Raw genomic sequence first — 27,405 nt, forward strand, 5'->3', positions numbered from 1 at the left:
ACGGAAGAGATGAATTTGCATTAACACCAATGTCTTTTGATATTTAGATTCTCCTGGAGCATTCAGGACTTTCAAATGAGTTTGATGTAGGACATGTGGGATATTTGCATCTTCTCTTTCCCTAAAGAAGAGTTTGGAGTGCAGGCGGTATCCCAGTGTGTAGTAAGATGTCAGTCAGACATCAGTATTCAGGCAAAAGACCACTTCTGGTGTCTTCCACATCTGTGTTGCTGTGTTTATGAGGTGTCCAAATTCTGATCTTCTGACCTGCAAACTGTTTGTGAGATATATGAAACAAAGTTATAGAGGCCAAGAGAGTGTTTTAGGTTCCTTAGGAGGAGACCTATATTTCAACCTATTAATTGCTCTGTTGCCTTAATTGACTGCATTAAGTGAACTTGACTGTATCAAGCATAGAGACACTGACCTATGGGATACAAAGCTTCTCTGTAGGCATCTAAATCCAAATGTCCACATCCGCATCTGATTTGCCCCCTCTGGAATTTAGGGTAACTTACGTTGCTCTGTCATAGCCTTGTAAAACTGCTTGGCTGATCATTTCAAGTCAGCATAATTTCCAAAGTGGAAGACAATTACAAAGGAAATAAGTAATACTACTCCAGGGGTGGATTAAATCCTTCCAAGTCTTCGTGGTGTCTGACTTATACTTCTAAGTTACAGGTGCTTGCCTTGTGCATGGCCAGAAAGGATCTATGCAATGTGATCTATTTTCTAAATACTGATGGCTAAAATCATTGGATGAATCACTCCCTGGAGAGCCTAGTCTTCTGTCTTGACTGAACAAAGTCCTTGAACCACTGCCTTGCACTTTGGCTGCCCACTCAGATGAATTCTGTCTCAAATGTGTTTTACATTAACATGCAGCTGTTGGACACAACTCCATTGGTAATGCAGAATATACCGTGGAATTTTGGCTAAGATTCTTGAATCTTTTTGAAATTGCAGCATATATAAAATCATTACAGTTATTTCTCTTCTTTTTCTGCCACAGTAAACCATTTTTATCTCAACCTGCACATTCTCCCTTTTTTTTTCCAGATTCTTTCCCCAGTCCCACTGGGGGAGGGGAGAGTGAGGAAGGGCTGCGCAGCTGGAATGTGGTGCTTACCAGGTTAAACCACAACAAAGACAGGTCAGTGTCACTTAAAGAAAATGCAAAATGAAAGCCAATGGCACTAAATGAAGGATTTTGTTTTTCTCCACATTTGTCTATCAGAACTGAACCTTTTTGCAGCACATCCTGTACTTTGAAAGGCAGATTATACGTAAAGTACATACATGCAAAAGATTTTTTTTTTTTTTTTTTTTCTGGAATAGAGATTAATTTCATTTAAAAAACAAACAAACAAACAAACAAAAAAATTTGTATAACTGAAATGTCACAAAACAGAATGTGATTTTTTAACTTGCAAGTCAGGTCACTGTGACCTGTGCATAGAAAAACCCCCTCAGAAGAGAAGATAACTCAGTAGAAGTGTTTTTTGGCTGATCTAATCTGTAAAACATTTCCAGGAGTTTGTAAAACTCCTGTTCATGATGTTCATCTCAGGAATATTTGTTTCTCCCAGTCTGTATGGTAGTATTTCTCTTCCTTTGTATTACTATACATATATACAAATACATAGAAAATAATCTGAAGAATGACATGTTCAACTCTCTGCCTTCCTGAAGGAGATGAAAACATGCTTATTAATATAAAATGTATTCCCTGGCTTCAGGGTACCGTAAGATTACTGCTGTGTGGACCGTGCCGATCATTGATACATACAGTAAGTTGAGGATGACCACATGGTTTCGTAATGGCCAGGACCGGCATGGCATAGAAAAGTGTGGAAATTCACATACTCTGCATAAATCTTTCTTTAGTTCTACACAGAATGTACAATTTTCCATTCTCTCACTCCCACTCCTATGGCAGCGTGGTGAGAGAATAGGAAGAGCAAAAGCAAGAGAACTCATCTGTTGAGATAAAGGCATTTTAATAGGTCAGGAAAGGAAAAAAATAAATGACCCGTAAGCATTCACTTCTGATGCAAATCACATGTAAACTGATGCCCAGTAAGTCTCTAAGCAATGTCTACCTTGGAAGATGACATTCCCAACTTATTCCAGCTCCTCCCCTTCCCTCTACTTTCCTTCCCTTTCTTCATCAGTTGTCCCTGCTGCATCTCTGTCCAACATCTTGCACAACCCCTGCAGCATGGGGAAGTTCAGATCCTGAAGGTACTGGGCTCTACAGAGAACATAAGAGGAAATTTGCTGCTTCCAGACACTCATCTAGATGGACATCTGCAGAGAGAAAAAGTAGAGGGGAAACACTGTGCAGAAAGAGAAAATGATGTGTATTGACTGTCTCATAGACTGCTGTACAAAGCACAGGGAAAGAGGAATATAGGTGTTGGCTGTGCATTTCATGGGAAAGGCCCAGAGCATAAGTTCTCCCAGAAAAATCTTCTTACCAGCTTTTTCTCAACAGCTTTGGCCTCCGGAAGCTCTGACCAAGACACCCTCTGTCTGTACTGGTACAACCACACTAAGGCCAAAACTGTGATCTGCACAATTGGATTCATATCCTGGCGTGAGGAACTGAACAATCAGGGGGAAAAAAAGATAAAGAAAGACTTAAAGCAGCATAAACCTCTGGACAAAGAAATTTATCCAGGCTTCTAAAATCCTCAAGGATGGAACGTTTGCAGATCATGGACTCATAGACTTACAGAACCATAGAATGGTTTTGGTTGAAAAGAACCCTACAGATTACATAGTTCCATGTCCGCTGCTGTGGACTGGTTGTCACCCACTAGATCTGCCCAGGGCCCATCCATCCTGCCCTCAGAGGCCTCTGGCAATGGGATTTCCAGAACTTCTCTGGGCAACCTGTTCTAGAACTTCATTACGCTATGAATAAAGAATGTCCTTCTAACACCGTATCTAAATCTTCCCTCTTAGTTTAAGGCATTCCCCCTTGTCCTACTGCTGTCAGACCACGTAAAAAGATACTTGTGCTGATTCCATCACCCCTTTCCGCAAGCAGAGAGGCTCTATATCCTGGCTGTTTTCACATCCTCTTGTCAGTTCAGCTCAGGCTGGAAACTTAGAGCAAAGAAAGTTTCAGCTTGTGATATTTCCATACACTCGACCCTGATCAGCGTACTTTATTGAGACTTTGTCATTCAACGTCAGTCTTGCTGTGCCCCAAGGCAGAGAGCAGAGCTAAGGATCTAAATCTCCCCTCCTTTAATTAAAAACCATTCCGTTTTCACCATGTAGAAAGTTGATCCCTATTATTTTTTTTATGAGATCCTGTTAAGGGAAATGCATTATTTTTTTTATGAGATCCTGTTAAGGGAAATGCTGCAACCTGCTCTCCTCAAAGCCTTCTCTTCTCCAGGCAGACCAACTTCAACTGCCATTCTTCAGAGGAGAGGTACTCCAGCCCTCTGGTCATCTTCATGACACTCCTGTGGGATCCACTCTGACAACCACCTATTCTTGTGCTCCAGCCTCAGGTCTGGATGCAGCATCCAGGTGGGGCCTCACAAGAGAAGAGCAGAGTGGGACAATCACTTCCTTCATCCACCTGGCCACATCTCTTTTGATGCAGCCCAGGCTACAGCTGACCTTGGTACACACCGATGGCTCGCGTAAGTCTTTTCATTCACTAGAACCCCCATTGCCTTCTCCACGAGTTCTTCTCTCAGTCTGCACATGTCAAGGATTTCCTCAACCCAGGCGCAGCACCTTGCTCTTGGCCTTTTTGAACCTCATTCAATTTCAGTCCAAACCACTGCCATTCACAGTAAGTCTCCCTCCAACCCTGATGGAGTAGCAGTATTAAAAGCCAGCATGCCAGGCTGGCAGTAAAGTCTTGTGGCGTTTTTTTCTTTCTTTTTTTTTTTTTTCAATTAGTTGGAAACAGAAATGCTGAGATACTAACAGGCTGACTCCTGTGCTTACCCCTGCCATCAGAATGGTTACAAAGCATGTTTATCAGTCAGGTGATAGGTGCTTTATATATAAAAATGAAAATGAAAATGAAAATGAAAATGAAAATGAAAATGAAAATGAAAAAAGAAAAATATATGTGGGAATACAAAAAAAACCTGTTTGAACAGCAGCTGTGGAGCAAGATAAACAGCATGAGAACCAAGGAGACCTCTAGAAGAAGAAAGAACATCTGATGGCTCTGATTGGAGAAGTGCCTGCATGAACGGTTGAAGAGCGTTTTGTAGAATGCTCTGCTGTCATGTAAAGATGGATGGGAAAGTTGTAGGGGTGGATGGGAAAGATAAAGAGAACTTGTGAAGGTATATAAGTGATGTGAGAATTTGTAATAAATGATTTGGATTGTTCACCTCTGAATCCATGCATCAGACACTGCACGTATATAAAAGTATTTTAACATTTTATTTATATGCAGACCCATTTCCTAAGCTTGCCCAGGTCCATGTCCCTTTGGTGTAGTCTGCCTACTTGCTGAGGGTGTACTTAATGCCCTTTTGTCTCATTGATAAACACTGGTAAATATGCTAAAGCATGGGTGTCCAACCTTCTGGCTTGCCTGGGCCCCACTGAGTGAAGAGGAATTGCCTGCAGCCTCATCTACAAAGGCTGCTCCAAAAATAGTGTCTCCTAATTATTTGTATGGAAACTAACACAGAGAGCAGAATAACACTGTTTGATAGAGCAAATTCCAAGTTATAAAACATCTTTTTTGCACAGAGTCACTACCATTAGCTATGCATTTTCACCAGTTATGAGCGAGAGCCTGCATGCTGCACTCGTAAACACCTGCACTGCAGAGGTGACCCACTGTCACTGCTACCACTGTTGAAATGCTCCATGTCCATTCACTGTGCTGACATCCACTGTTTCATCTCAATAAATATTCAGCAACCATCGATGAATGCCAGTCATTCATGAATGCTGGTGCTGAATTGACCTATCAGTCATGAACCTGGCAATTTCTTCTATCCCTCACATTCTGCATTTTCTTATCAACTTCTTCAACACTCATCTACCTCTCCTTCCCTGGATGGCCATCCATATATCCAACTGCAAAGTTACTCATCCATTCTCCTCTACAGCTTCACATATTTCACATTTTTCTGCCATTCACTCCTGCTGGCTCCAAATAGAGCCCACTCCAACCACTGAGATGGGCCACCTGCTTCACACACTATGAATGACTTCACCCATCTGTTCTGTTTCATCTGTTCTGTCTGTCCTCTGCCCATTTCTTCCTCTGTCAGCACTGATGCTCGTTTTGTCTAGGCACAAAATTATGTCTTCATTTTCCAGCCTGAAACATTTAAAGGAGAAGACATGATGTGTGAGTAAGTCAGTGAGTGAGTAAGAAAGTCACACAAGAGCAAAAGAGAAAAAGAAAAACTTCAATCACCAACATCTGATACAAGATCATAAATCATGAATACTGAATTAGTAATTAGTAATTAATATACACTCATAGTGAACAAAAGACACACAAAGATGCAAAGCACACTTTGAAACACATCCATTTTTCCAGAATTTCAAGCTATCAGGGCATTTAAAAAGAGTGAAATATGAAAGAAAAATAACCAAAACCAAAACAAACATACAGAGGAGGAGAAAGCTTCCTTTCAGCAGTGTGTGTTTATACCTTCCTCAGGTCAGCTAAAATTTTGATTATCACTGCTTTCACTTCCTTATTCCTCAGGCTGTAAATCAGGGGATTTAGCATGGGGATTATAGCAGTATATATGAGAGACAAGACTTTCTTAGTGTCCTGTGAATTACTGGACTTGGGCCGTAAGTAAATCAAGGTCCCACTGCCATAATAAAGCGTCACAACAATGAGATGGGAAGAACAGGTGGAGAAGGTCTTGCGTCTGCCCTCTGTAGAGGAAATCTTGAGGATGGTGGAGACGATGCACGCATAGGATACCAGGATGAGACAAAACGGTGTGAAGATGACCAGCACGGTGGCTGTAACAATCTGCTTCTCGTACAAGGAGGTGTCCGTGCAGGAGAGCATGATGAGTGGAGGGATATCACAGAAGAAGTAGTTAATCTTGTTGGGCCCACAAAATGGCAGTGTGAACATCCATGTTGTCTGCACCATGGACACTACATTACCACTGCAATATGACAGCAGGACTAGGGAAAGGCTAGCTCTTCTGCTCATGAAGATGGCGTACCTCAGGGGGTTGCATATGGCCACGTAGCGGTCATAGGCCATAGCTGCCAAAAGGTAGCATTCGGTGGCCCCCAAGAAAATGACAAAGTAGAGCTGTGAGGCGCAGCCTACATAGGAAATTTTTCTGTCCTCTGCCTGGAAGCTTACCAGCATCCTGGGGACAACTATGGATGCTGTGGAAATATCCAGGAAGGACAGGACCCGGAGGAAGAAGTACATGGGCATATGGAGGTTGGGATGCAATGTGACCAGGAAGATGAGGAGGTTTCCAGTGATGGTGAAGGTGTAAATCAAGCAGAATGTGAAGAACAGCAAGTTCTGCAGTTCTGGGTGGCTGGACAATCCAGAGAGGACAAATTCCGTCACAAGCGTGTGGTTTTCTAGTTCTCGTTCTTCATTTGGCTTCATCTGGGAGGAATCGAAAGAACCAGAGGGCCAGTCGGTACACTGAAATCAGAGTGCTTCAGCCCAGCTGGCAACCAAAACACCTACAGTGCAAAAAAGCAAAAGCCTTTTGCTACCTGGGGAGCAGTGGGCACTTCTCTGCTTCAACAATGCCTGCTTGCTCTCTGCCACAATCTAGTTTTTCCCAGCTAAGAGGACTCTAAGGAACAGCTTCCGCCTCCTGTGCAGCTTGTTTTGCGGATGTCAGAACCAATACATTTTGGTCTTAGTTCTTCCTCAGATTTGCTTCATTATCACAGCAGCGAGCATTTTGAAGGAAGTGTCCTACCTTCAGCAGTTCTGCCATCCAGTGCCTTCAAGACAGATGACGTGAATTTCACCAGAAAAATACAGCTTGTTTTCTTCTCTAGGGACAATGTTGGACTGACAGCTCAGATAGACAGCTCGCATTGCAGATTTAAAATCTTATTTTAAATGCAGATGCTGTTCTGCCATCGCTTGGATCATCTGTGACATTAGCACAGGATTTATTTTCCATGGAATACCAGGCGTTCTTTCTCCTAAGCACGATAAATGGATTTAATCTGATACTATCATTCCAGTTGCCAAAGTCTGATCTCACTCTGAAGAAGAAATTTGTCAATGTTGATTAAATTTAGTTAAATTGGATACAGCTGAAAAAGCAGAGGCCTTAATTCATCTGCTGATTTATTTATTTATTGTCCAAGAGTACAGCTGAGCTTCCTCTGAGTCATGAATTACTTCAGGTTTAAGTAGATTCTCTTGAAATCCCCACTGCCCTTCTGGGCAGGATTACTTTCAGCTGGTTTTGGAAAGGTGTTGATTGCTCAGAACTTGAGTCTTCCTCCATAGTCACTGGGAAGGGACAAAGCAATTATGTATGTCTAACAGTAGATAATTTGCTATTTTGAGTGGCAATTTTATCTTGCTTGTCTGTTATGGACTTAGACATATCATATCTTACTTATTTAACACCATGAGTGATGCATCCTAATGCAAATGATCACTTTTAGCCAAGAGGGTCTGAAAAATAGCCAGGAACATTAGGGGCTTTGTGATTCAGGTGACAGAATTACAGGAAGAAATCCTTGCTTTAGTCTTAGATGTAATTGCTGATCTACCCTGCTGTCTTTGTCTAATTGGACTGCCTACCTTTAGAGGGAGCATCTGAGATTTCATTCACCTCTAGCTAATCACTTTTCAGCCTTTGGTTTTTACTAATTACTTGTTAACTTTGAGTCTTTCTCCTTTTACCTTCCCTACTTTTCCCTCTGTTACAGTGGCACTGTTGTATTCCACATCACAATTCAAGACACTGGCAGAAATAATCATGGTGGTTCAAGATGCCCAAATTATTACTTGGCATAATATTACTGCAATCCATTAGCACAGTAAGGAGGGCGAAAAACCATGAGAGAACATTTAAAGGAACTCCTTTTCTGTATATTTTCCAGCAATCTGGGTTGTGAATTCTGACGTGTAAGCCAGCAAATAGTTGCAGTGTTCTGAACAGTGCTGATGGAATATTAATGCAGTACTGTGCCACTCGTAGCTTAGCGTTTTCTTTGTTGACAGTAAACTGATGCACAGTGAAAGAGAAGAAATTAGACAGCCACAGAGGAGAAAATGGTCATTAATTCTGTGTTCTCCATGCTCAGCCTCTGGGGGGAACCTTCACCAGACTGCGCTAGTTTTCTCAAGGCACAGAATGTCCTTTGGTGGCAGAAAAGTATCCTTACATGGGGATCTTGTCAACAAACAACTGCACATAGCAAATCATCAAAGTAAGAACTACAAACACAACTGTACTATGAGTTCATTATCTCTCTTGTTCTGCTCACTTAATCCTAGGCTCCAATTCTGGCATTCAGCAGTTTATCTTGCATCTTTCTGGATACTCTTAGGGAAGGACCTGAAGATACATCCAGATTTTTTCTCCTTGATATGGAAAAAAGCAGAACGTGATTGCGTGGTACAAAAACTCGCAGTTGATCATTACTTGTTAGCATTTACTTGACAGAGAGGTTGCAGTCAGTTTCATTATTAGACTCCTCCTAAATGTGCTGTGGGATTTTTCTCTTCTCGTGTCAGAAATTTGCACTGCAGATACAGTGTACAGATACACTGCAGATACATCTGATGTTCTGGTGAATCAAACCACAAATATTCCGCTGAGATGTAGCCGTTTAATCAGAAGGAATTCATGTTCCCTTAGTCTGTTGCCTTAAATCACTTGACATCAAATTTTAGCCACTGGGTTTTCTAACATGAACCAAGAAGCAAAATAAATATGAGATGGAGCCACTGATGAGTTTAGGTTTCAAAAGAAGAAAAAATTAAGAATTTGAACATTTTCAAATAATAAGAATCCTTTGAATTCAAAGATAAATTTTGTTTAACCATATGACAGCAGGTGAATGAATGTCCTGTGTCCAGTGTGCCCAACGGACATTTCTGATCACCCTTCTTATTATCAGCGAAATGGAGAGCAAGTATTACAAAAATATAGAAAAACGGAAAGCATTCTTACATACTTTTCATGAAAACAATTTTAGAATGCTTTCTTTAGCATGCTGAAGTGATTTAGCTGAAGTAGAATCAGTTGAGCTGTGTTCCCTGATCTTAAGATAAAAATCTGTGTTGCTATAGTAGCTCTTAAAAGAGAGTTCCAAATTTTGAGCTGCTGATCCTAGGTATGTTAAAAGCAAGTAAACAAACGACAACAAAAGCACCACATTCTGAAGAATCTGCTTTCAGTTTGCGAACAATGCACCTTTGATTTCCACAGGCAATCAATGCCTCACAGTTACCTGAAATTTTTGTAGGAAAGTCAGATCAACTCTTGTGAGTAAGCAGCTGAATGATGTTGACAGGCATTCCTTCTAAAAGGCAATCTTCATTTATTTTTCCTGGGAGTAAAATGAATCCCATTAGATGCTGCTTGTAAATGCGGCTATGAAGTTCAAGTGTGGCCAAATCTGGGTGAACAGAGCGGGGTTGGTCTCCTCCCACCGGTGACAGGACAGGAGGAAACGGCCTGAAGTTGCACTAGGATAAGTTTAGGTTGGCTATCAGGAAACACTTCCTTACAGAAAGGGCTGTTAAGCATAGGAATGGGCTCCCCAGGGAGGTGGTTGAGTCACCATCTCTGAATGTGTTTGAAAACCGTTTGGATTGTGGTGCTCAGGGACACGATTTAGCGGAGGGCTGTTAGAGCTGGGGTTACATGGCTGGGTTGCATTTGGACTTGATCTTTAAGGTCTCTTCCAACGTGAGCAATTCTACAATTCTGTGATGTGGATTTAGACAGCTCGCAGGCCAACAGATGGAGATGTGGATCAACAGTATTCTAGTGATGTGGAACTTCTCTGGTAACAAACATTGTTCCTTTCATCGGAGAATAGATCACAGAATCACAGAATCACAGAATTGTAGGGGTTGGAAGGAACCTCCAGAGATCATAGAGTCCAAATCCCCTGCCAAAGCAGGTTCCCTACACCAGGTTATGATGTTACGCAAATAGGAGGGGAAGAGCCTCTGTCAGTGGTTTATGGGCACAGCTCTGTGAGCAGCAGGGCAGAGGGATTTCATGGATCCGTGCCTCCAGAAAAGGGAAACAGGGGACCCCAAAGTCATTAAAAACAGTGGCAACGATCTGAGGAGAAACAAACTGATTTACTAAATAGGGTATCGGAATGCAAGGTAACACACTGCAATTCATAATATGTACATAATACATAATTAGAATTGAAGCTACTAAATCAGATATGATGACAGAGTGTCCGAGAGGTGGACAGGCCTCGCCACAATGCTGAGGTGCAGTGCGCAGTCCGGCTGAGCGACAGGGAGGAGAGCCTGGCGAAGAAGAGCCCCTCAGGTGACCTGCCAGGAGTTACATCTCCCCTCTGACTGCAGAGCCCCCTGGGGCGTGTGGCTCTTCTTCTCTTCCGGACAGGTGCCCGGAGCTGGAGCACTAACAGTTTAACTCCTGGTGCACTATGTGATGTTACGATGTGGAATGCCGATAACCAACAATCATAACACCGCGACAACTTCTTTGTCCTGCGCCCCAGCTGCAATTTAACCAGTGCATCTGCTAGCGTAAACTTCCCAGGTTCCCATCCTTCAGCTTTGCAATCAGAGATGGCTCCCTCTCACTCAGCTTGGTAGGATTTCTCCACCTGTGTGCCATTTCCCTGCACTTTGCACACTGCTTTTGTTCCAGTGGGGCGGATCCCTCCCTGTTACACCCTACTCATCTTTGCCTTCCTCAGCCTGTGTCCTTCCCAAACTTTTTACTTTCCAAACTCTCATCATTACATAAACTACTAACGTCATGTTTCAGCTTCACCTCCTCCTCTCCAGAGGCTTCCAGTGCTAACGCTGGGATTTTGGGTTTCCTCCCGCAGCAGTCTCTGTCCCCGGCTCTCTCTCCCACACCAAGTTCTGCTCATGGGAACGGTGTGGGGGGTTGCTCTCATGCCAATGCAGATAAACTCACTTTCTCTTTAACCCTTTTTCCTTTGTACTATTCCACTATTTGTGCCCTCAGTTAAACTTCCACATACCCTCAATTCTACTTCCATATACCATTAACGATTACACTTATACCATCAAAACAGCTTGTCCCATCCCTTCAAAACCCACAAATCAAACAATATAGTACTTCAGTTTCCATAAACACCCTTCATACCTTCTTTCCCCTAACAATCAGTGCTGTTTGGTTATAAACACCTCGCTGCAGAACCAGCACTGAGTGACCCGCCTCCCTCACACACCTCCTTGCAAGCAGAACACAATATTACATAAATGAGTTGGCACTCATTCCCCGAATGGAATGGGAATCTGTCTCTGGGTTCATCGTTCCCATTCATAAATTCCTACAAAAAGGCAAAGACTGTCAGACAATGATCATCGTTACTCCACACTCACCCTGCAGCTGTGCTGCAATGTCTCATGAAGTCAACACATCCGCTCACAATCACACACAGTGCCAGCTTTACACTTCACCAAATCAGAGCTCCGGACTCCTTTCCAGTGCTCTGATAGCAATTACTCAAACACACGGTACCGAACGCTTACAGCAGACAGTGATAACAATAACACAACCTGCAACTCCCACATTTCAATTTGACAAGATACCCGCTGTTACCAATCACGTAAGGGAGAGCTATTGCTCTTCCTCGCATACAACTTACAGGTCTCCTTCATAGGAACTTCTCCAAGGAGTCTTCCTACTCCAGCCAGCCACCCAATCCTTGAGCTCACCTACCTCGGCGGGGAAGCATGCACAATGCACGCTCCTTCATACCCCACACAGGAGGGCTCCTCACGAGTTACGGATTCCCCCTTTGCACACACATACCTGGTCTGCTGATGGGTGGTCCTTGTCTGTTCCCGCAGTGACCGGATGAGGAAGGGGAGTCCTTCTGAGGAATCTCGGGGCGCACCAAAGGCATCCCCCTCTCAGCCGGTCCCGCCGCCGAACAAAGGTTGTCCCATCTGAGGTGCCAAATGGACATGCAGAAATCAAATCCTATAGCCAGATTAAGGATATAGAGCAGGCATGTTTATTCTAGCAATGCACATACACCCTGGAGCAAGGGGGATAGATCTGCCTAACCTGCACACCGTGAGGAAAAAGCATGGTACAGATAAAGGCCGAACGAATACACGATCAATTGTTTCCAGGAATTTCGATACATATTTATTACATTTGTGAGAACCCATCAGCATGTAGTCCCTCCCCCTCACATGTGCAGGGTGAGTCATGGGGGTCTCCTCCTGGTTGTCGTGGGATGAAGAATCATCCTCTTCCTCACTGTAAACTTCTGATCTTGTGGGAGGGGCAGCTCCCGATCCAGTTCTAGCCTGCCCTGAGGATATCTTATCCCCTACCTGCCGGAGGTCCTTGGGCTGTTCTCAAACTGTTGTCTTTATGTTCGCTACTGCCCTCACCGTCCCAGTGCCAGTGTCCACAATCCTTATCCTTTTAGCAGCCGCTGCACATGTGCTTCTGTCAACTCTCTTTTACCCTTTGTTTCTGTGAACCATCTTTTACTCTTCACTTCCCCTGTGGCGTCCCTCCAGTCTGCTTCCTTTCCCTCACAGTGTTTCCCCCCGTCCCCTTTCCTTCCCTTGTGGTGTCTCACCCTGGTTCCCTTCCTTTCCCATGTGGCATATTCCCCCAGTCCCGTCTCCTTCCCTTCCCTTACACCATCTCCCCCATCCCCTTCCCTTCCCATATGGCGTTTCCTCACGGTTTCTTTCCCATTCCTTCCCTTCCCATGGGGCGTCTCCTTCCGGTCTCCTTTCCCTTCCATTACCTTGCTGCGTTTCTCACCAGTTTCCCTCCCTTCCCTTCCCATTGCCCCTCGTGCAAGTCATGGAATCATGCAGCATTAACTTTTGTTATTACTGTGTGTCCCTGCATGGTCCCTGCTGGATCACAGAAACCACAGGGTAGGAGGAGAGAGGCTTTAGACAAGACGAGGTCAGCTCCTGGACATCAAACCGGGAGCCTCGGAGTGAGATGACATCAGTTGCCCCTCCTGGGACCACCAGTACTGTCACTCCCATTGTAGGCCACCAGGTGGCTCAGGCACCATCTGCCCTTGGTGAAGCCATGCTTGCAGTCTCGCATCACTTCCTCATCTTGCATGAGTCTCAGCATCTCTTCTGGGAGCATCCACTCCAAGACCCCCCTGGGCTCAGAGCTGTGCCTGCCAATCATCTGCCTTACCAGATTCCCCTCATTTCCCCTGTTTTGGATTTCCCCTCCAGCTGTGTCCCCCGTGGAAAGACAAATGGTTTCTTACAGTACAGCTGTTCCAGTCAAGCTCAATGTGTCCTTCAGACTGCCACCTCAAATCTTTGTCCCAATGCTGTTAGCGCAAGAGGTCAGATGATTTCCTCTGTTTCAGAGAGAGAACATAGATGTTCCCCTTCCAGACAGCAGTGTAACAGCTGGTTTGAAACTCCCTGGCTACAGTTACAAGCAAACACACTTTTGCAATACAGTCCCCAGCTGCAGGCAGGAGTGCTCTCGAGCCCCATGGGGAAAGGAGAGGCCTTTCAGACGCCCTCGTATTCCCCATGCCCGTGCCTCTGCTCCTCGTCCCCATGGAGCTCCCTTGCGGTTCTGCTACAGCATTTCTGTTGCTGGGAGGGAGCTATGGGGATACGAGGGGACACACGACTTCTGCACAGGAAACATGCACGGACGGCAGAGATGGCTGCCATCCTGGGAACTCACTCTTGGAGAGCATGGTCCTGCCGGGCCTTGGGAGCAGCTCTCGCTGCCACCCAAACTGCTCTCTTAAAGCACGGCTCCAGCTTCCTCACGTCAGTTGATGGCGACAGACACGACACCAGCAGACTGAGTGGAAATAAAGCCAATTCATTTTTATTGGAAGTACTGCGTCCAGAGCTGGAACCCCGGTATGAGAAAGACGCAGAGCTCTTGGATCAAGAGGAGGGCCACTGAGATGATCAGAGGGCTGGAGCACCTCTCCTGTGAAGAAAGGTGGAGAGAACCGGGCTTGTTTAGCTTGGTGAGGAGAAGGCTCCGGGCAGACCTCATTGTGGCCTTCCAATTCTTGAAGGGAGGATGTAAACTGGAGGGGGAACAGCCGTTGACGAGGCTGGATAGTGGTGGGATAAGGGGGAGTGGTTTTAACTGTGAAAGGGGGGATAATCTGGTTAGATGTTAGCAGGAGTTCTTCACAAGGAGGGTGGTGACGTGCTGGAACAGCTGGCCGAGAGGTGGTGGATGCCCCTGGAGGCATTCAAGGCCAGGCTGGATGTGGCTCTGGGCAGCCCGGTCTGCTGGTGGGTGACCCCACACATGGCAGGGGGGTTGAAACCAGACGATCGTCAAGGTCCTTTTTCCACCCAGGCCATCCCACCAGTCTTTGATCCTATGATCTTCCATTCACAGGTGGAAATCTGGACGGCTTCCCAGCCCCCTGGCCAACAGCTCCACCGCGGTTACCACCGTTGGCTGCACCTTCCTCTCTGGAGCGGTGCGAGCATCGAGCCCTAGGGAGGCAAGAAGAGCAGAGCGCGGAGCGTTACAGGCTGAGCGCAGGCAAAGCAAGGCAAGGCTGGGCTCCAGTGGCTGGATCCTGGCTCTCGGGATCTGCTGCCTATGGAGCTCACCTGGGGAACTGCCGCTTCAGCTCCAGCTTCTGCCGGTTTCTTTCTGCGGTGCCGGCAAAAGCCTCTTGCTGATGGAGGTGCGGCTCCAACTTCTGGAGCACCTGAGCCGCTCGCGGGGAAAGGAGGCTGCAACAACAGGAGAAGGCCATCCCTCGGGCTCCGCCGAGCTGCCCCTGCCTCTGCCCTCACCCAGCCCTGCACCCCCTGCTGCCCCCTGTGTGTCCCCAGCCTTGCACCCCGCCAGCAGTTTTTGGCCCGGGCTGTGCCTGTCCCCGAGCTGCAGTCACAGCTGCCCAAGTGCCTCAGGCAGCCTGCAGAGCCCACACACACTTACTCAGCATGCAGTGCCAGCTTGGTCGCTGTCCCCATTTTACTTGCTGGCACAGGATCCACGTCCTTCCTCCACCTCCTTCCCTCTTTCTGTCCCCTGGGCTGGGCTGGAGGATGCGGAACACACACGCTCTCCCTGGCCAACAGCTGCCAAAGAGGAGACGCTGTCAGCAAAGCGGCTGGGAGCACGGGGCTGTTCCCCAGAGGCCCTCTGCCAAGGGCCCTGCAGCAGGCCCCGGCAAGCAGAAGACTCGGCCCTGCCGGCCCACAGCTCCCGCCGCCCTTCCCTTCTCCCTGCGGGGCTGTGCCAAGCTCTCCCCCCGGGAGGAGTGGGCCAGCCCCTGCCATGCTGCGCGGCGCCCGTCCCGCTCCCACCCCCTGCGCCCTGCTGAGCTCGCACCCTGGCTCAGCGGCTGTTGCCAGCAGGGTCGATCCCTGACGGTACCTGGGGCGGACGCTGGTCCTTCCCTGCGCTCCAGCCTTCCCATGCCGCCATTTCTGCCCGTGCTTGCTCTATTTGCTGCTGGTGCATGGGCCACGTGTGGTCTGCTTCTTTCCACAGTGCAGACACTTTCCGGAGCTCCTGCAGAGACACAGCAGCATACAGGATCAGCCTCAGCCCCTGGGGCCTTCCTTCAGCTCCCCGCTCCTGCTCCTCTCGTCTGCCAGCCTGTCGGCACTGCTTTGCCCCTGAAGGACCAGGGGCCCCAAAGCCAGGGATCCGCAACTCGTGGCCAACGTGGCTCAGAGGCCGTATTCCTCTCTCACTGCCCCTGTGTGTGCTGTGGCAGGTGGCAGGCCAGGAGGTGAGAAGAGACAGGGAAGGTGTGCAGCACCCTCCATCTACCGAAGAGGAGCTGGAGGAGCAGACAGAAATGTGAAAATGATGGCACCCGAAGGGCTGTGCTCCAGATCACTGCACACACAGAGGCTTTTGCTTCCCTCCCTGTGGAAGTTCCCAAGGCCAGGCTGGGTCGGGCTTAGAGCAACCTGGTCTAGAGACAGGTGTCCCTGCCTGCAGCAGGGGATTGGAACCAGGTGATCAGAACGGTCCCTTCCAACCCAAACTTTTCTATGATTCTACCGTTCTGTCATTGGTGCAGTCTCAAGCAGCACAGTCCCTGCAGCAAGGCAGAGCCAGTACCTGCAGCACTCTCTTAGACTCCTCAGTGGCAGGGAGTGCAGCGCTGGTCTGGGCAGTAGATGCTTCCTTCTGTTCTCCTTTCTTTGTCCTGCGGAAGCTGCCTGCACACAGTGGGAGCGCGCTGCAAACAGACACAAGAGGAGTTTGCAGGAGCCCGGGGCACCTTGGCCTCCCCGTGCTCCCACAGCCGTAAAGATGGGCTCTGGCGCAACGCGGAGAGACCCCTGAAGGGAGAAGAACTTCTGCCATCAATAGGGATCAGCATTCAGCTCCCCCAGGGACCAGGGACCAGAATAGAACATGAAGCTGGTGTGTCTGCCTCGGGAAGTCGTGCTGGGCGCTTGCCATCCCTGGAGAGAACGGCCCCCCCTGGGACACACGTGTGTCAGGAGCCTTTCTGGGTGCCGAGAGCTGGCAGCTCCGAAGGGTAGGCCGCTCCTACACGAGCGCGCACATCTCCTTCTGTTTGCCCAAGGCCCTCACCTGGCAGAAGGCTCCTTTGCCAACTCTTGCTGCCTTGAGCCTGGCTCGCGCTGCAGCATGGGGGGGGTAAGTGTCTTCCGCCTCGGCAGCAGCCTGCTGGCAGAGACCCCTGCAACCAAGAGAGAAAGAAGTTCTTCAGAGCAGCCCCACGGGCACGGCACGTGAACCTGGATCCGGTCACCCGGCACGGGACAGGGCCCCCCTCCCCACAGCTGGGACCCGTTCCCTCACCTCTACTCAGCTTCCGCTCTATTGCGGATTTCTTGTCTGCAGCAGCCTCTGCTCTGCTCTTTTCCATGGTGAGCTGAAACCTGGAAACAGAGTGACAACCCTTGAAGAAGGATGACCTCCTGCCCCACACAGCTGGTCGGTGGTATTTATTCCATGTGCTATGCAAAGCGTGGCACCCTTTTCCTTCCTGGCCATGCCAAACCAGCACACGTAGCCCAAATTCCTCTGCATGCGCAGTCTGTTCCCTCTGAGGGGAATCGGGACAGCTTGGGCACCAGTAACACAACCGCGATCCCCATCACTCCGGGAGAAGACACACACAGCCGAAAAGCAGCAGTAGTTAACCAGGAGCCAGACTTTCCAGGATTTCTCCCCGACTGGATGCTGAGCACGGAGACCCAGCAGGGCATGTTCCAGAGGAGGAGGAGGTGGGATGGAAGCCTGTCTGCTGGCCAGCTAAGAGCTGCCGAGGAAACGCACTCACCTCGGGAACACGCGGATCCCACGGGCGCTGATCTCTGGCCCGAAGTCAGCAAGATCTTCCGTCCAGAATCTCTGCAAAGGGACACAGACCTGCTGGAGGCTTGCCAAGGCCATTTCTTCATGGCTCTTGTTGACAGGAAGCAAGCCTGGCTCCCATGCCAAAAGAAAGCTACTCTCCACCAAAGCCTCATCCATGAACATCAGAGCTTTGTTCCGCTCTGAAGGAGCAGGATGGCCAAATAGTGAGGCTGTGCAAGAGCACTGCCAGGCAGGGGCAGAGATCCAGGAAATCTCTTTGCCCCTGGAGAAAGCTGTGCGGGCAACTGTGGGGAAAGGCGTTGGACTGGCCTGCCACGTCCAGGTTGGCCAGTGGTGATCTGATGGCGCACCTCACAACCTCCTCAACTTACGGTGTGGATCAGTGCAAGGACGGGGGCATTGCTCTCCAGCGTTTCAACGCAGGTGCAGAAGAACCTCATGCAGAGGAAGTTGTCCTGGCAGGTCATAACGCCGAGGTTCTTGAACACAAACGGGACGGGCGTCTTGTTCCTCAGGAGGTGACAGTACAGGAGCACGCTCTCCCGCACGCAGCGCAGCACCAAGTGCAGCGGGACGCCGGAGGCTCGCGAGAGCTGCCGGTAGTTGAGCGGCTCAATCTTGACGCTGTCTGCAAGGAGAAGGCACATCCTCACTGCCACAGCCAGCCCATGCTGCATTCATAACCAAATCCCATAGAAAAGGTCCTTTGGAGAAACAGCTCTTGGGCTGCGGTTCCTTCAGGAGGAACTCATGCTGCACCCCGAGCTTTGCAGACGATTCTCTGCTGCTCGCTGCCATTTCCAAAGAGCAGGGAGAACACAGACGGCCGGACGTGGGGTGGGAAGGGGAAGGTGGCTGCTGCTGCCTTCTTACCAGGGATGATGTCGCTGGGAGACTGGAGGTCCGGCAGCCACAGCACCCTGATGTTCAGTTCGAAGACAGGTCTTCGGACTGAAAGCACCTCTTCTTTGCTGTGGAATTGCTCTCGGACCCCAGCAAAGATCCCGAGTCCCGGAACCAGGACTCCCTGCACAGGGAAAAAACATAATGGCTGACGAGTGTGTACTTTAGGGGCGGCAAAAGCCATGAACATCAGGAGCGTGGGGTCACTGCTCTCCCCACTCCTGACGGACAGGGGAGCGAGTTGGGTCTCTGGAAAGCTTTGGAAAACATCTGTGGTCCCTGCTATACAGTCACCTCCGCACAGTATTTCCCAACATCCCTTGGCTAGAGAAGAGCCCAGGCATTGACAGCACAGGGCTGAAGCCTGGGACTGATTGCCACGGATTATCCTTGGCACAGCCAGAAAAACCCCCCACCCATTTCTCCCTTTGCTCTCCCCATTCTGACCGCAGGGCAGAGCGAAGCCCCTTTGTGTGCCAAACGCTTGCTCAGGGCAGCTCTGGCCATGGGTTTCCCTCCCAGTTGGCCAACAAGCCACTCTAAGCACCCGGCTTGGGCTCAGCGTGCTGCTGTGGTGCTCAGGGAGGGAGTGCTCTGCGGGGTCCAGGCTCTCGGCAGGACTGAACCCTTCTCCAGGGCGAGGGCCACCAGGACACCAGCCCACCTTGTCCAGCTTCATCTGTTCCAGGATGTACTGAGACACAGCGTCCCAGACCGCCACAATCTCTGCAAAGGAAAGAAAAGACAAGTCAGGCTCCAGGCCAGCCTCTTCACAACCTCTTGGCAAGCTCCTCACACAGACAGCAATCGATACAGGCACACGCAGAAAAACACCACCATGGCTACGGAGCTGGGCTTTGCTCCGATTTCAGCCTTATTCAGAGCCCCAAGGGGAAATGGGGACATAGGAAGCCTCTGGGATACGGGATGTCTTTCTTCCCAGAGCTGGAATCTACAGAAACACCCTCTCCCAGGGAAACCTGGCCTTGGACTGCCCTATCACAGAACCCGGGGGCTCTGGGCAGCTCTACTCTCAGGAGCTGGCTGCCACGTGGTCCCCAGAGCCCAGCGGGACCCTTTGGCGGGGCTCTTGCAGCGGCCCCCAGCCATGTCCAGCCAAGCGCAGAGGGCAGGAGCTGCGGCTTTGGACTAACAGCTGACAGCCCCGTGTGATGCCTTGGGAAGGGGGTCTGGAAAGCCTTACCTTCGGCAGAGAGTTCCAGCAGCGTTGGGAACGCGGAGGCCAGCTCTGAGCTGACGCTCACAGTCCAGCAGCCTTCCATGTGGCTTGCCAACAGCCTCAGCTCAGAACTAAGGATGGCCTCCACCAACAAGGCTCCTCAACCAACCAACAATTCTCTGCAAAGCGCCCCTGCTCCTCCACGCGTCAGCGAGGGTCACCCAGTGCAGCCTGGCTGCCCCGGAATCGACTCCTGGCCACAGAAGGACAGAGCCCCTGAGCAGTGCTGCAGCAGCGCCCAGGCCCTGCAGGGAAGTGCCGGCCCTGCCGCTGCCCCGGGGAAGATCAGCTTGTGATGCAGAGCATGGCATTGTGACATCAGCCCGTGTCACCTGGAGCTCTGTTAGGCATTGTGACATCAGCCCGTGTCACCTGGAGCTCTGTTAGGTCACCGGCACGGAGAGGGGAGCTCCTCTTCCAGGAGGAGTTCCAGTTAACTTACTGAATTGTTTTACGAAAGAACGCAAGCCTAACTTTAATGGTTTAGTAAGAGAAGTTGTTTCACGTCTGCTAAATAAACAAAACCCTGTGCGTTCTCAGGCACACACACCTCACGAGCTTGAAATATCATTATCGACAGTCGCCATGGTTTACTCGGCAAATGGCACAAGAACCTGCCACGTGTCACAGAGGCTGAATTCAGCTCAACAGAGGCTGGGTGGTGAGCGCGAGAGGCGGTCAGCCCTGCACCGTGCTTGCCATGCATCACACGGCACTCTTTCTGCTGGAGCCCACACAAATGTTGCTCAGTGCCGACTCTCCCATAGCCTGAGTGTTACATCGTGGTATCTGCAGGCAGATGAGATGCCAGCAGGTGCCGTGGAGGCAACAGACGCTGGCAAGAGAGGCTGCAGAAGGATTCCCGTCATCCGGCATACGCAGGCACAGCTGGTGCCTTTGGAGATGCTCTGTTGCCTTTCGAGCAGGGTTTCCAAGTTCCAGAAATGCTTTTCTACCAAGTTCTGCGAGTTGTAGGCACTTCAGAGCAAAGAAACCTCACCCACACACATCAGAAAAATAAACCCGTCCAGGGGAAGTCTTTCACTTAGAAGCTGGTGAGCTGCTGGCACAGGCTGCCCAGAGACGCTGTGTGCACCCCGTCCTGAGGGGTGTTCAAATTCAGGCTGGATGGCACCCTGGGTAACCTGACCGGGAGCCTGATCTCGCTGTTGGCCGCAGCAGGGGGTTGGAACTGGGTGATCTGTGAGGCCCCGTGTGCTGAAAGGCAGCCACGTGGTCTCCCCAGAGCCTTCTGTTCTCCGGGCTCAACGAGCCCAAACCTCTCAGTCTCTCTCCAAAGGAGACGTTCCCGATGCTGGCCTTTCAAGTCACGTTGCTGATGTCCAAGTTACGTGCCCATCATGTGCTGATGCTGTTGTGCCACTTGATGGGCTCAACAGGGAGAACAAAGACACCAACATCTTTGGGATAGGCTTATTTTACTGCCTACGACAAAATAGTAGAAACAATAATACTGGCAGCGTCTGTAGCCAAAGGAGAAGCTAGCAGTAAAGGCAGTAAGCAAGGCAGTGGGCCTGCTCCTTGCCACGTGAGCGCAGCGATGAAGGAAGGTACAACACCAATTGCCCCAGTATTTAACCATCACCCAGAGCCGCAGCCACTGGGGAGCCCATTTGCAACGAGGATCTGGAGAACCTCTCCCAGCCACGGGGAAGTTGCATCCATCAGCAATGCATCCATCCCACGGGTGAGGCATCCAGAGCTGCTGCAAGCAGCTCCAGCCTTTCTAGCACGTAATAAACCAATCGACGGAGCAGTCCGGGGGAACAGCCGGTGCCCTCTTTCTCCTCTCGGTTTTCTCCGCGAAGCCTGGCCAGGGCTCAAGGAGAAACAAAAGGAGTCGTGCTGTCAATCCTGCTGCAGCACGGGCCTCTGTGGCAAGGCTGTCTGCCCAGCCCCCCGCAATGGGCTTCATCGGGTAACAAACACGGCAGCAAAGCTACCCTCTGCTTCTCGGGGGGCGGCCGCCGTCGGCATGGAAACGCAGCGCGACAGCACGCAGGTTCCAGCAGCCCGGCTGATGTCACCGGCGCTGGGACTTGCTCTGCCCGCCCCGGAGTCGCAGCCTGCGAGCTGTCCCGGCCTCGCACGCTAACCAGCCGACACCTGCCGTGCTGGATGCGGTCCCTCCGGGCAGAGGTCCGCCAGCTCGGAGCCTCGCCCGGCCGCGCTGCGGCCTGCCGGCCCGGGCTGTACCGGCCGGGCCCCTCCGACTCCACTTCGGGCTGCCGCAGCGCATGCGGGCGCCCCACCTTCGGAAGCGGCCGCTTCAGCCGCGGGGAAAGGCGGCCCGGCCTCCCTCTCATTGGTCACCGCCCGCGCCGACCCGCCCCCGGCCTCCCTCTCATTGGTCAGCGCCAGCGCCGCCGGCTGTCTTCTCGGGAAAATGGCAGTCCGGTCCTCCACCTGCGGGGCAGCAGCTCAGCACAGCGCTGACGACCATTCGAGCCGAGCGAGAACTGAAGGCGCCCGCCTGACTGTGTGCCGGGCTCGATCGCGTCTCGATCCGCGGGGTCGCTCCCTCACTTTCGGGGCTGCCCGGCTCAGCCAGAAGCCGCTCTCGGACACCGGGCGAATCCCGCCGCTCGCGGTCAGCGGCCGGTTCTCACGGCCCGGCGGCGCCCTGCCGCAACGACGACTCCAGAGGACGGCTCGGTTCTTACGGGGGACGGACGGGGCCCCGAGGCACGGGGCAGGCGGCGGCGGGGACGCGGGGCGGCGAAGCGCCGCTTTCCCCGCGCGGAGCCCCGCTGCCGCCATCGGCAGAGAGCCCGCCGCTCGGCCTCGCCTTCGCTGCGCAGCCATTGGTCGGTCCGCGGGACGGCGCGGGCGCTCCGCGCGGGGTGCTTTCCGTCGTTGCGTCATCACCGCGCGTCTCGGCTGGCCCCGGCCCGGCTGCCCGCTCCGCTTCCGGGGCCCGCGCCTCCGGGTCGTTTTGCTCCGCGCGCGTTCCTGCCGCTCTGCCCCCAGCCTGCAGCGATGCCTGGGGTTGTTGTGAGCGAAGTGCGGGACTGTTGAGCCTCGTGCCGTTGGCGTCGGCCGTCGATCAGCCTGTGCGGACCGCTCTTCAGGGTCTTCGTATCCTTAGGCGGATAATAGGAGGATGCGGGAGCTGAGGGGCGATGGGAGAGAGCGGAGCGTCCTGCCGTGCCTCCGGCAGCCCGGGAACCGCGTGCTGTGGGTGCCGGCACGAAACTCCTCCATCCGTCAGCACAGGAGCCGCGGTTCTGGCTGCAGCGGCAGGAACTCGGCGCAGCCCTGCAGAGAGCGGTCCGGCAGCAGGAGAAGATGACGGCCGTGGAGTGTGAGTGCCTCAGCGGTGTCTGCAGCCTGCGAGGATCCGAGCGGGGCTGGGAAGAGGAAGGTGTGGGAGTCGTGGGGAGGGACGCAGAATGGCAGCGTCAGCGGCAGGCTCGGCTGCTTCTTCCTCCTCCACTCCTGACGCTGTGCGCTGGTTTCCTTTGAGAAGCACCCCAGAAGCCAGAGGCCATTGTCACATCTGTGGGGTTCCACAGAACGCGCAGATGTGGGGTAAGTTGAGGTTGGACAAACTTCTGTGCAAAGGGTTGTTAAGCACTGGAACGGGCTGCCCAGGGAGGTGGTTGAGTCACCATCCCTGGATGTGTTTAAAAACCACCTGGATGTGGTGCACGGGGCCACAATTTAGAGGAGGGAACAGCCTGGCAGGAGCAGTCGTTGGGAACAGCCCGGCAGGAAGGACCTGGGGGTCTTGACGGAAGAAAAGCTTAACATGAGCCAGCAGTGTGCTCTTACAGCTGGGAAAGCAAATGGGATCCTGGGCTCCATCAGCAGAGGGGTGGCAGCAGGGTCAGGGAAGTGATTGTCCCCCTCTGCTCTGCTCTCATGAGTCCCCATCTGCAGCACTGCCTCCAGGTCTGGAGCCCCCAGCACAAGAAAGAGCTGTTGGAGAGGGTCTGGAGGAGAGCCACAAAGATGATCAGGGGGCTGGAGCAACTCCCCTACGAAGACAGGCTGAGGGTGCTGGGCTTGTTCAAGGTTTGTCTGTTTTCCTTCTGAAAAGTGAAATGTGCTGCTGAAGTTCCCTTGTTATCACACGTGCTTTGCTTGTCTGCTTTTCTCCAGAGCAGAGACCTTCATCCTGTGCCTGCTTGGCTTCCTGACCTCTTGTGGTAGCTGCAGGCATGACGCACTACCTGGAGCACAGGATCAGATCCTGGGGTGTTTGGGGTTTGTTATTATCTGAAGCTGGTAAGTCAGTGTATGCTACATAGGAAGCTGCAGTTGAACTGCACAAATTCATCTTCTGACTGGCTGGCAAACAGCTGATTTTATAAGTCAGAGAACTGGAATTCCTTCAGATTCTCCAGTGACGTTCTGAGGGATATGATGCCCTTAAATTATTGGTACACAGCTCCAGGTTTTTACTGCATGTTCTGATCTGCCTTTTGCACAAAGTAAGAGCTCTGTGTTTTAACATCATCAAGGTAATCTGTCTGTACGTTTGCTAAGGTCTCTCTCAGGTTGTTTGTGTTCAGTTATGAAGAATAGGTGTAAGGATTTTGTTATCTGGGGTATCTGTACAACTTCTTTCTGAGAATCCAGTCTGAAATGTGCTGCAGTCTTTTGATATGTTTACTGTCTTCTGTACATTTTCTTGCCAAACTGTGATCTGGACGAAAGTTGCTGAGAAGTCATAGAGATGGTCTTAAAACAGACTAGGAAACAGACTTTGTTTACAGTGAAATAATTACTAATCTAAAAAAAGCCTTATTAAAGAAAGGGAAGGCACCACTATCTTAAGCACAATCATTTCAAAGCTGATAGCTTTGATGTGACTCCGTTTTGGATAAATAAAGAGAAGTGCGTGGTCTGAAATAACTGAAACAGAGCTCAGACAGAAAGCATCCACATGCTTGTCAAAGGAAATTTGAGTTGGCTGTCTTGTCTCCTGCACATTTAAAGGTTTTACAGGCTTGCCACGTGACTTCCTGGCTCTCGTATGCTTTAGTATCTTATTTGGAGGTTGGTGCTGCTCCTGTTTTCTTCCTTTTACAAGCCCTCTGTGATAACACCAGCCCCGTTGGTTTAGCATTCCAGCAGCCCGATCTGTATGCAGAAATTATTATAGAACAGGTCCAAATCTGTAAATGCAGTATTGCTCTTATCTTGGCTTTTGTATCATAAATCAATTCTTCCTGGTGTAGGGAGGCTTATCTTTCTGCTGGACTCATTTCCTCTGAGCCTGAGTTCTCTACGTTACTGCTGTCTTTCACTGAACTTAGGCAGAATTTTAATTTGAGGAAGCTACTGAGTTTAACTTTTTTTTTTTTTTTAAATGAGCCTATTTATAGGCGAATTCAGGATCTCTCCTGAAGTGCACGTACTGTGCATTTATATGATGTGATAAATCTTAAGCCCTGGCTTGAGCCCTTTTTGCTCATCTGTGTACAGATGCACGATTTCAGGCCAGCCACTGTTTTCTGCAAGACTCCGTTATTAAACTGTATTTGCATGCTGTGGCTGTGAAGTTCAAGGTCCTGGCAACAGATTGCACTGAGGACCAGATCAGAAGACCTGGAAAATGGGGCCTTGTCAACTCCCTTGACTGCTTCTTAAAACAAGTCCTGGCAGATGGCTGCTCAGAGCTGTATTCTCTGCTTTATTGGTGTGCAGATAAAAGGCTGGTGATGTTTCTTACTGGTGCTTAAAAACAAACACTCCAAAGCCCACGCAAAGATCACCACCTCCAACCACAAAGCTACCAGAGGACCTGTAGAGCATAACAGCTTCTATAGCTACTGCTATTGGAGCACTTTGATCTGAAGGGCCTGCAAAGGTTAGTGTGCTTTCCATAGGTGTTTGTTTTATTGCTTTGTTTTATCCTTAAGTGGACATTTGATTCCTTTCAGTTTGAGAAAATAGAGTGAAGAACCTCTGTATTCTTATCCCACTTGAGACTCTCGTCTGTGTAAGCCAGCATTTCTTTGTGCATGGCAAAAGGGAAGTACTTTGTCATGCTGGCTTCTGAAAACGTGGCTTGGCAATTACTGTGCCAGCAGTCTTGTGCTGCCTGTCCCGCAGCTCTGCAGAGAGGTGGCACATATGGTGATGGCGAAGGCAAATGCCTTGATTTTCATTCTTTGTTCGTTACTGCATATGTGACAGCGTTCAAGGAAATGGCTTCATGTCATCTGAACAGTTCTTCTGCTCCTTTCCTTTTCCAGACAATCGCTCAATCTGTCAGGCCTCCCCTGCCTCGTTTCCAACCTTCCCCTCAGCGAGCAGCTTTCTACCTCAGTCTTGTAAGTACACCTTCAGTACGTTTGGTTGCATTGAATTACGCTTGGTGAAGTGAGTTGCACTGCTTCTTGTGCATGCACGCAAATTACGACCAGATACCAGAATTCAGAACTGCTCACCTCCAGTGCTGCAGGTTCTGTGCCTGACAGACTCAAACATCCTGCTTTTCTTCTTACCATACGACACAGTGGTACAACGAATTTGTAGGGTTAGTGCCTCCCAGTCTATGCGTGTATATTGAAGAAAAACTGGCTGGAACAGAGATGCAGTTTGGTTTATCCTTGGGGTTTATTCCAAGGCTGCGTGCTCTGACATGCTGCTATGGTTTGAGTGTCGGAAGTGGTTGTGACCTTTCTGCTGGCATCAGTTCCTTCCCAGGGAATAACTGCAGCTGACTGCAGTGTTGGTTTTGCTGTTTCATCCCCACAAAAGATATTCTGAGAGTCTGTGTTTTTCTGTTCCTATTATTAGTATTACTGCAGTATTAGGATGGTGGCTCATTGAGGTACGTAGATTGCTCTGAAAGGAATGCCTCCTATTTATTTCCATGGAAATGACAACGGATACATAGGGCGAGTTCTCAGCTACAAAGCTGTTTCTCAACATGGTCACCACCATTAGTTATCCTTTTTTTTTTTTTTTTTTTTTTCCCTCCAGTGTTGAGCAAGAGCCTGTGTGCTGTGCTTGTTTAAAAAGGAATAATAATAATTAAAATAAATCCGTTTGGCTGGGTGGCTCATCTTGCATTGCTGCTGCCACTGCTGAAATGCACCACCACTGCTTCACTGCGCTCACCTCCACGTGTTGGGCTTCATAAATGTTTTGCAGGCATTGATGGATGTCAGTGGTGCGATGTTTTCAGTGTGGAGGAGTTCAGGGACACCCTGTGCTCCATGAGCACTTCCGAGCCAGGTGCTGTGCTGTCATTCTGGCCCTGTACTGCCATCTCTCGCATGGCTGCAAAATGTAACTGAGTGCTGGCAGGAAGGTTCAGCCTCTGCTGTCATCCCACCAGCATCCACCTGTGATGTTGTGGGCCGGCTTTTATAAGACAGGAGGCATTACTTTTGGATCAGCCCGTGTGCAATTATGAAAAATTAAGGCTTATAATGGCTGGCTGAGTAAATTGGTGGCTGCTAATGAGATCCACAACTACGGGATAACAGTAGTTAGACACTGGCAGCTTTCAAGGTCAGTTTAAATTATGTGGCTGTGTTGGGTGATTTTTTTATTTAATGTTGTGTTTCATTGCAGTATTTTCTGAAAACTCCTCAGGTGTGGCATTCCAAATCTGCAAACTCTGGTGTTCTTGAGCAACTCCATCCTGTAGAGGTGAGTGGATTAGTTCTCATACTCGATTGTGAAAGTGCTGTTAATAACTGGTATTGCAAGAAGGAAGCCTTTTGTTTTATAATACGGAATTACAAAGTCAGAAGTAGAATCCTGCATGTGGAAGTATTGTAA

At 49.9% G+C, this 27,405-nt stretch overlaps 2 protein-coding genes and 1 long non-coding RNA gene across 4 annotated transcripts; 1 reads left to right on the plus strand and 2 right to left on the minus strand.

The window, feature by feature from the left end:
- Window positions 1–5,656: 5,656 nt before the first annotated feature.
- LOC122170902 (olfactory receptor 10A7-like) lies at window positions 5,657–12,084 on the minus strand. Its single transcript, XM_042838156.1, has 3 exons — window positions 11,991–12,084; window positions 10,959–11,071; window positions 5,657–6,607 (listed from the first exon to the last, which is right to left on the minus strand). The coding sequence occupies exons 1-3, from the start codon at window positions 12,082–12,084 to the stop codon at window positions 5,657–5,659; spliced, it is 1,158 nt and encodes a 385-aa protein (XP_042694090.1).
- A 1,940-nt stretch (window positions 12,085–14,024) lies between these two features.
- Window positions 14,025–21,680, minus strand: LOC122170898 (coiled-coil domain-containing protein 81-like). The gene is made up of 12 exons (XM_042838152.1): window positions 19,603–21,680; window positions 19,063–19,124; window positions 18,369–18,522; window positions 17,867–18,123; window positions 17,458–17,528; window positions 16,974–17,053; window positions 16,743–16,851; window positions 16,260–16,380; window positions 15,561–15,698; window positions 15,120–15,262; window positions 14,786–14,911; window positions 14,025–14,665 (listed from the first exon to the last, which is right to left on the minus strand). Exons 1-12 carry the CDS (start codon window positions 19,679–19,681, stop codon window positions 14,545–14,547), a joined length of 1,461 nt encoding a protein of 486 aa, XP_042694086.1. The 5' UTR covers window positions 19,682–21,680; the 3' UTR covers window positions 14,025–14,544.
- Window positions 21,681–22,576: 896 nt separating this feature from the next.
- On the plus strand, window positions 22,577–27,350 carry LOC122170899. Of its 2 annotated transcripts, none has more exons than XR_006171880.1 (4): window positions 22,577–23,190; window positions 23,764–23,889; window positions 25,866–25,943; window positions 27,196–27,350. It is a non-coding gene; the product is annotated as an uncharacterized LOC122170899 (long non-coding RNA). The 2 variants fall into 2 exon arrangements; XR_006171879.1 differs by lacking the exon at window positions 22,577–23,190 and adding an exon at window positions 23,630–23,676 and having other exon boundaries at window positions 27,196–27,349.
- The last annotated feature ends 55 nt before the right edge of the window (window positions 27,351–27,405 follow it).

Source organism: Centrocercus urophasianus, unplaced genomic scaffold (genome assembly GCF_019232065.1).
Source record: "Centrocercus urophasianus isolate 14NV4802_14NV808 unplaced genomic scaffold, USGS_Curo_1.0 seq_734, whole genome shotgun sequence".
NCBI classification, from domain to species: Eukaryota; Metazoa; Chordata; class Aves; order Galliformes; family Phasianidae; genus Centrocercus; species Centrocercus urophasianus.

Coding starts and splice junctions, on each gene's coding strand:
- LOC122170902 (XM_042838156.1), bottom strand. CDS start 12,084: ATGCCTTTGGTGCGCCCCGAGATTCCTCAGAAGGACTCCCCTTCCTCA. Junction 11,072..11,990: donor ACCACCCATCAGCAGACCAG/GTATGTGTGTGC, acceptor TCCCATGAGCAG/AACTTGGTGTGGGAGAGAGA. Junction 6,608..10,958: donor AGGTGAAGCTGAAACATGAC/GTTAGTAGTTTA, acceptor GATTCCTCCCAG/ATGAAGCCAAATGAAGAACG.
- LOC122170898 (XM_042838152.1), bottom strand. CDS start 19,681: ATGGAAGGCTGCTGGACTGTGAGCGTCAGCTCAGAGCTGGCCTCCGCG. Junction 19,125..19,602: donor GCTGGAACTCTCTGCCGAAG/GTAAGGCTTTCC, acceptor TTTCCTTTGCAG/AGATTGTGGCGGTCTGGGAC. Junction 16,852..16,973: donor AGAGCGGAAGCTGAGTAGAG/GTGAGGGAACGG, acceptor TCTTGGTTGCAG/GGGTCTCTGCCAGCAGGCTG.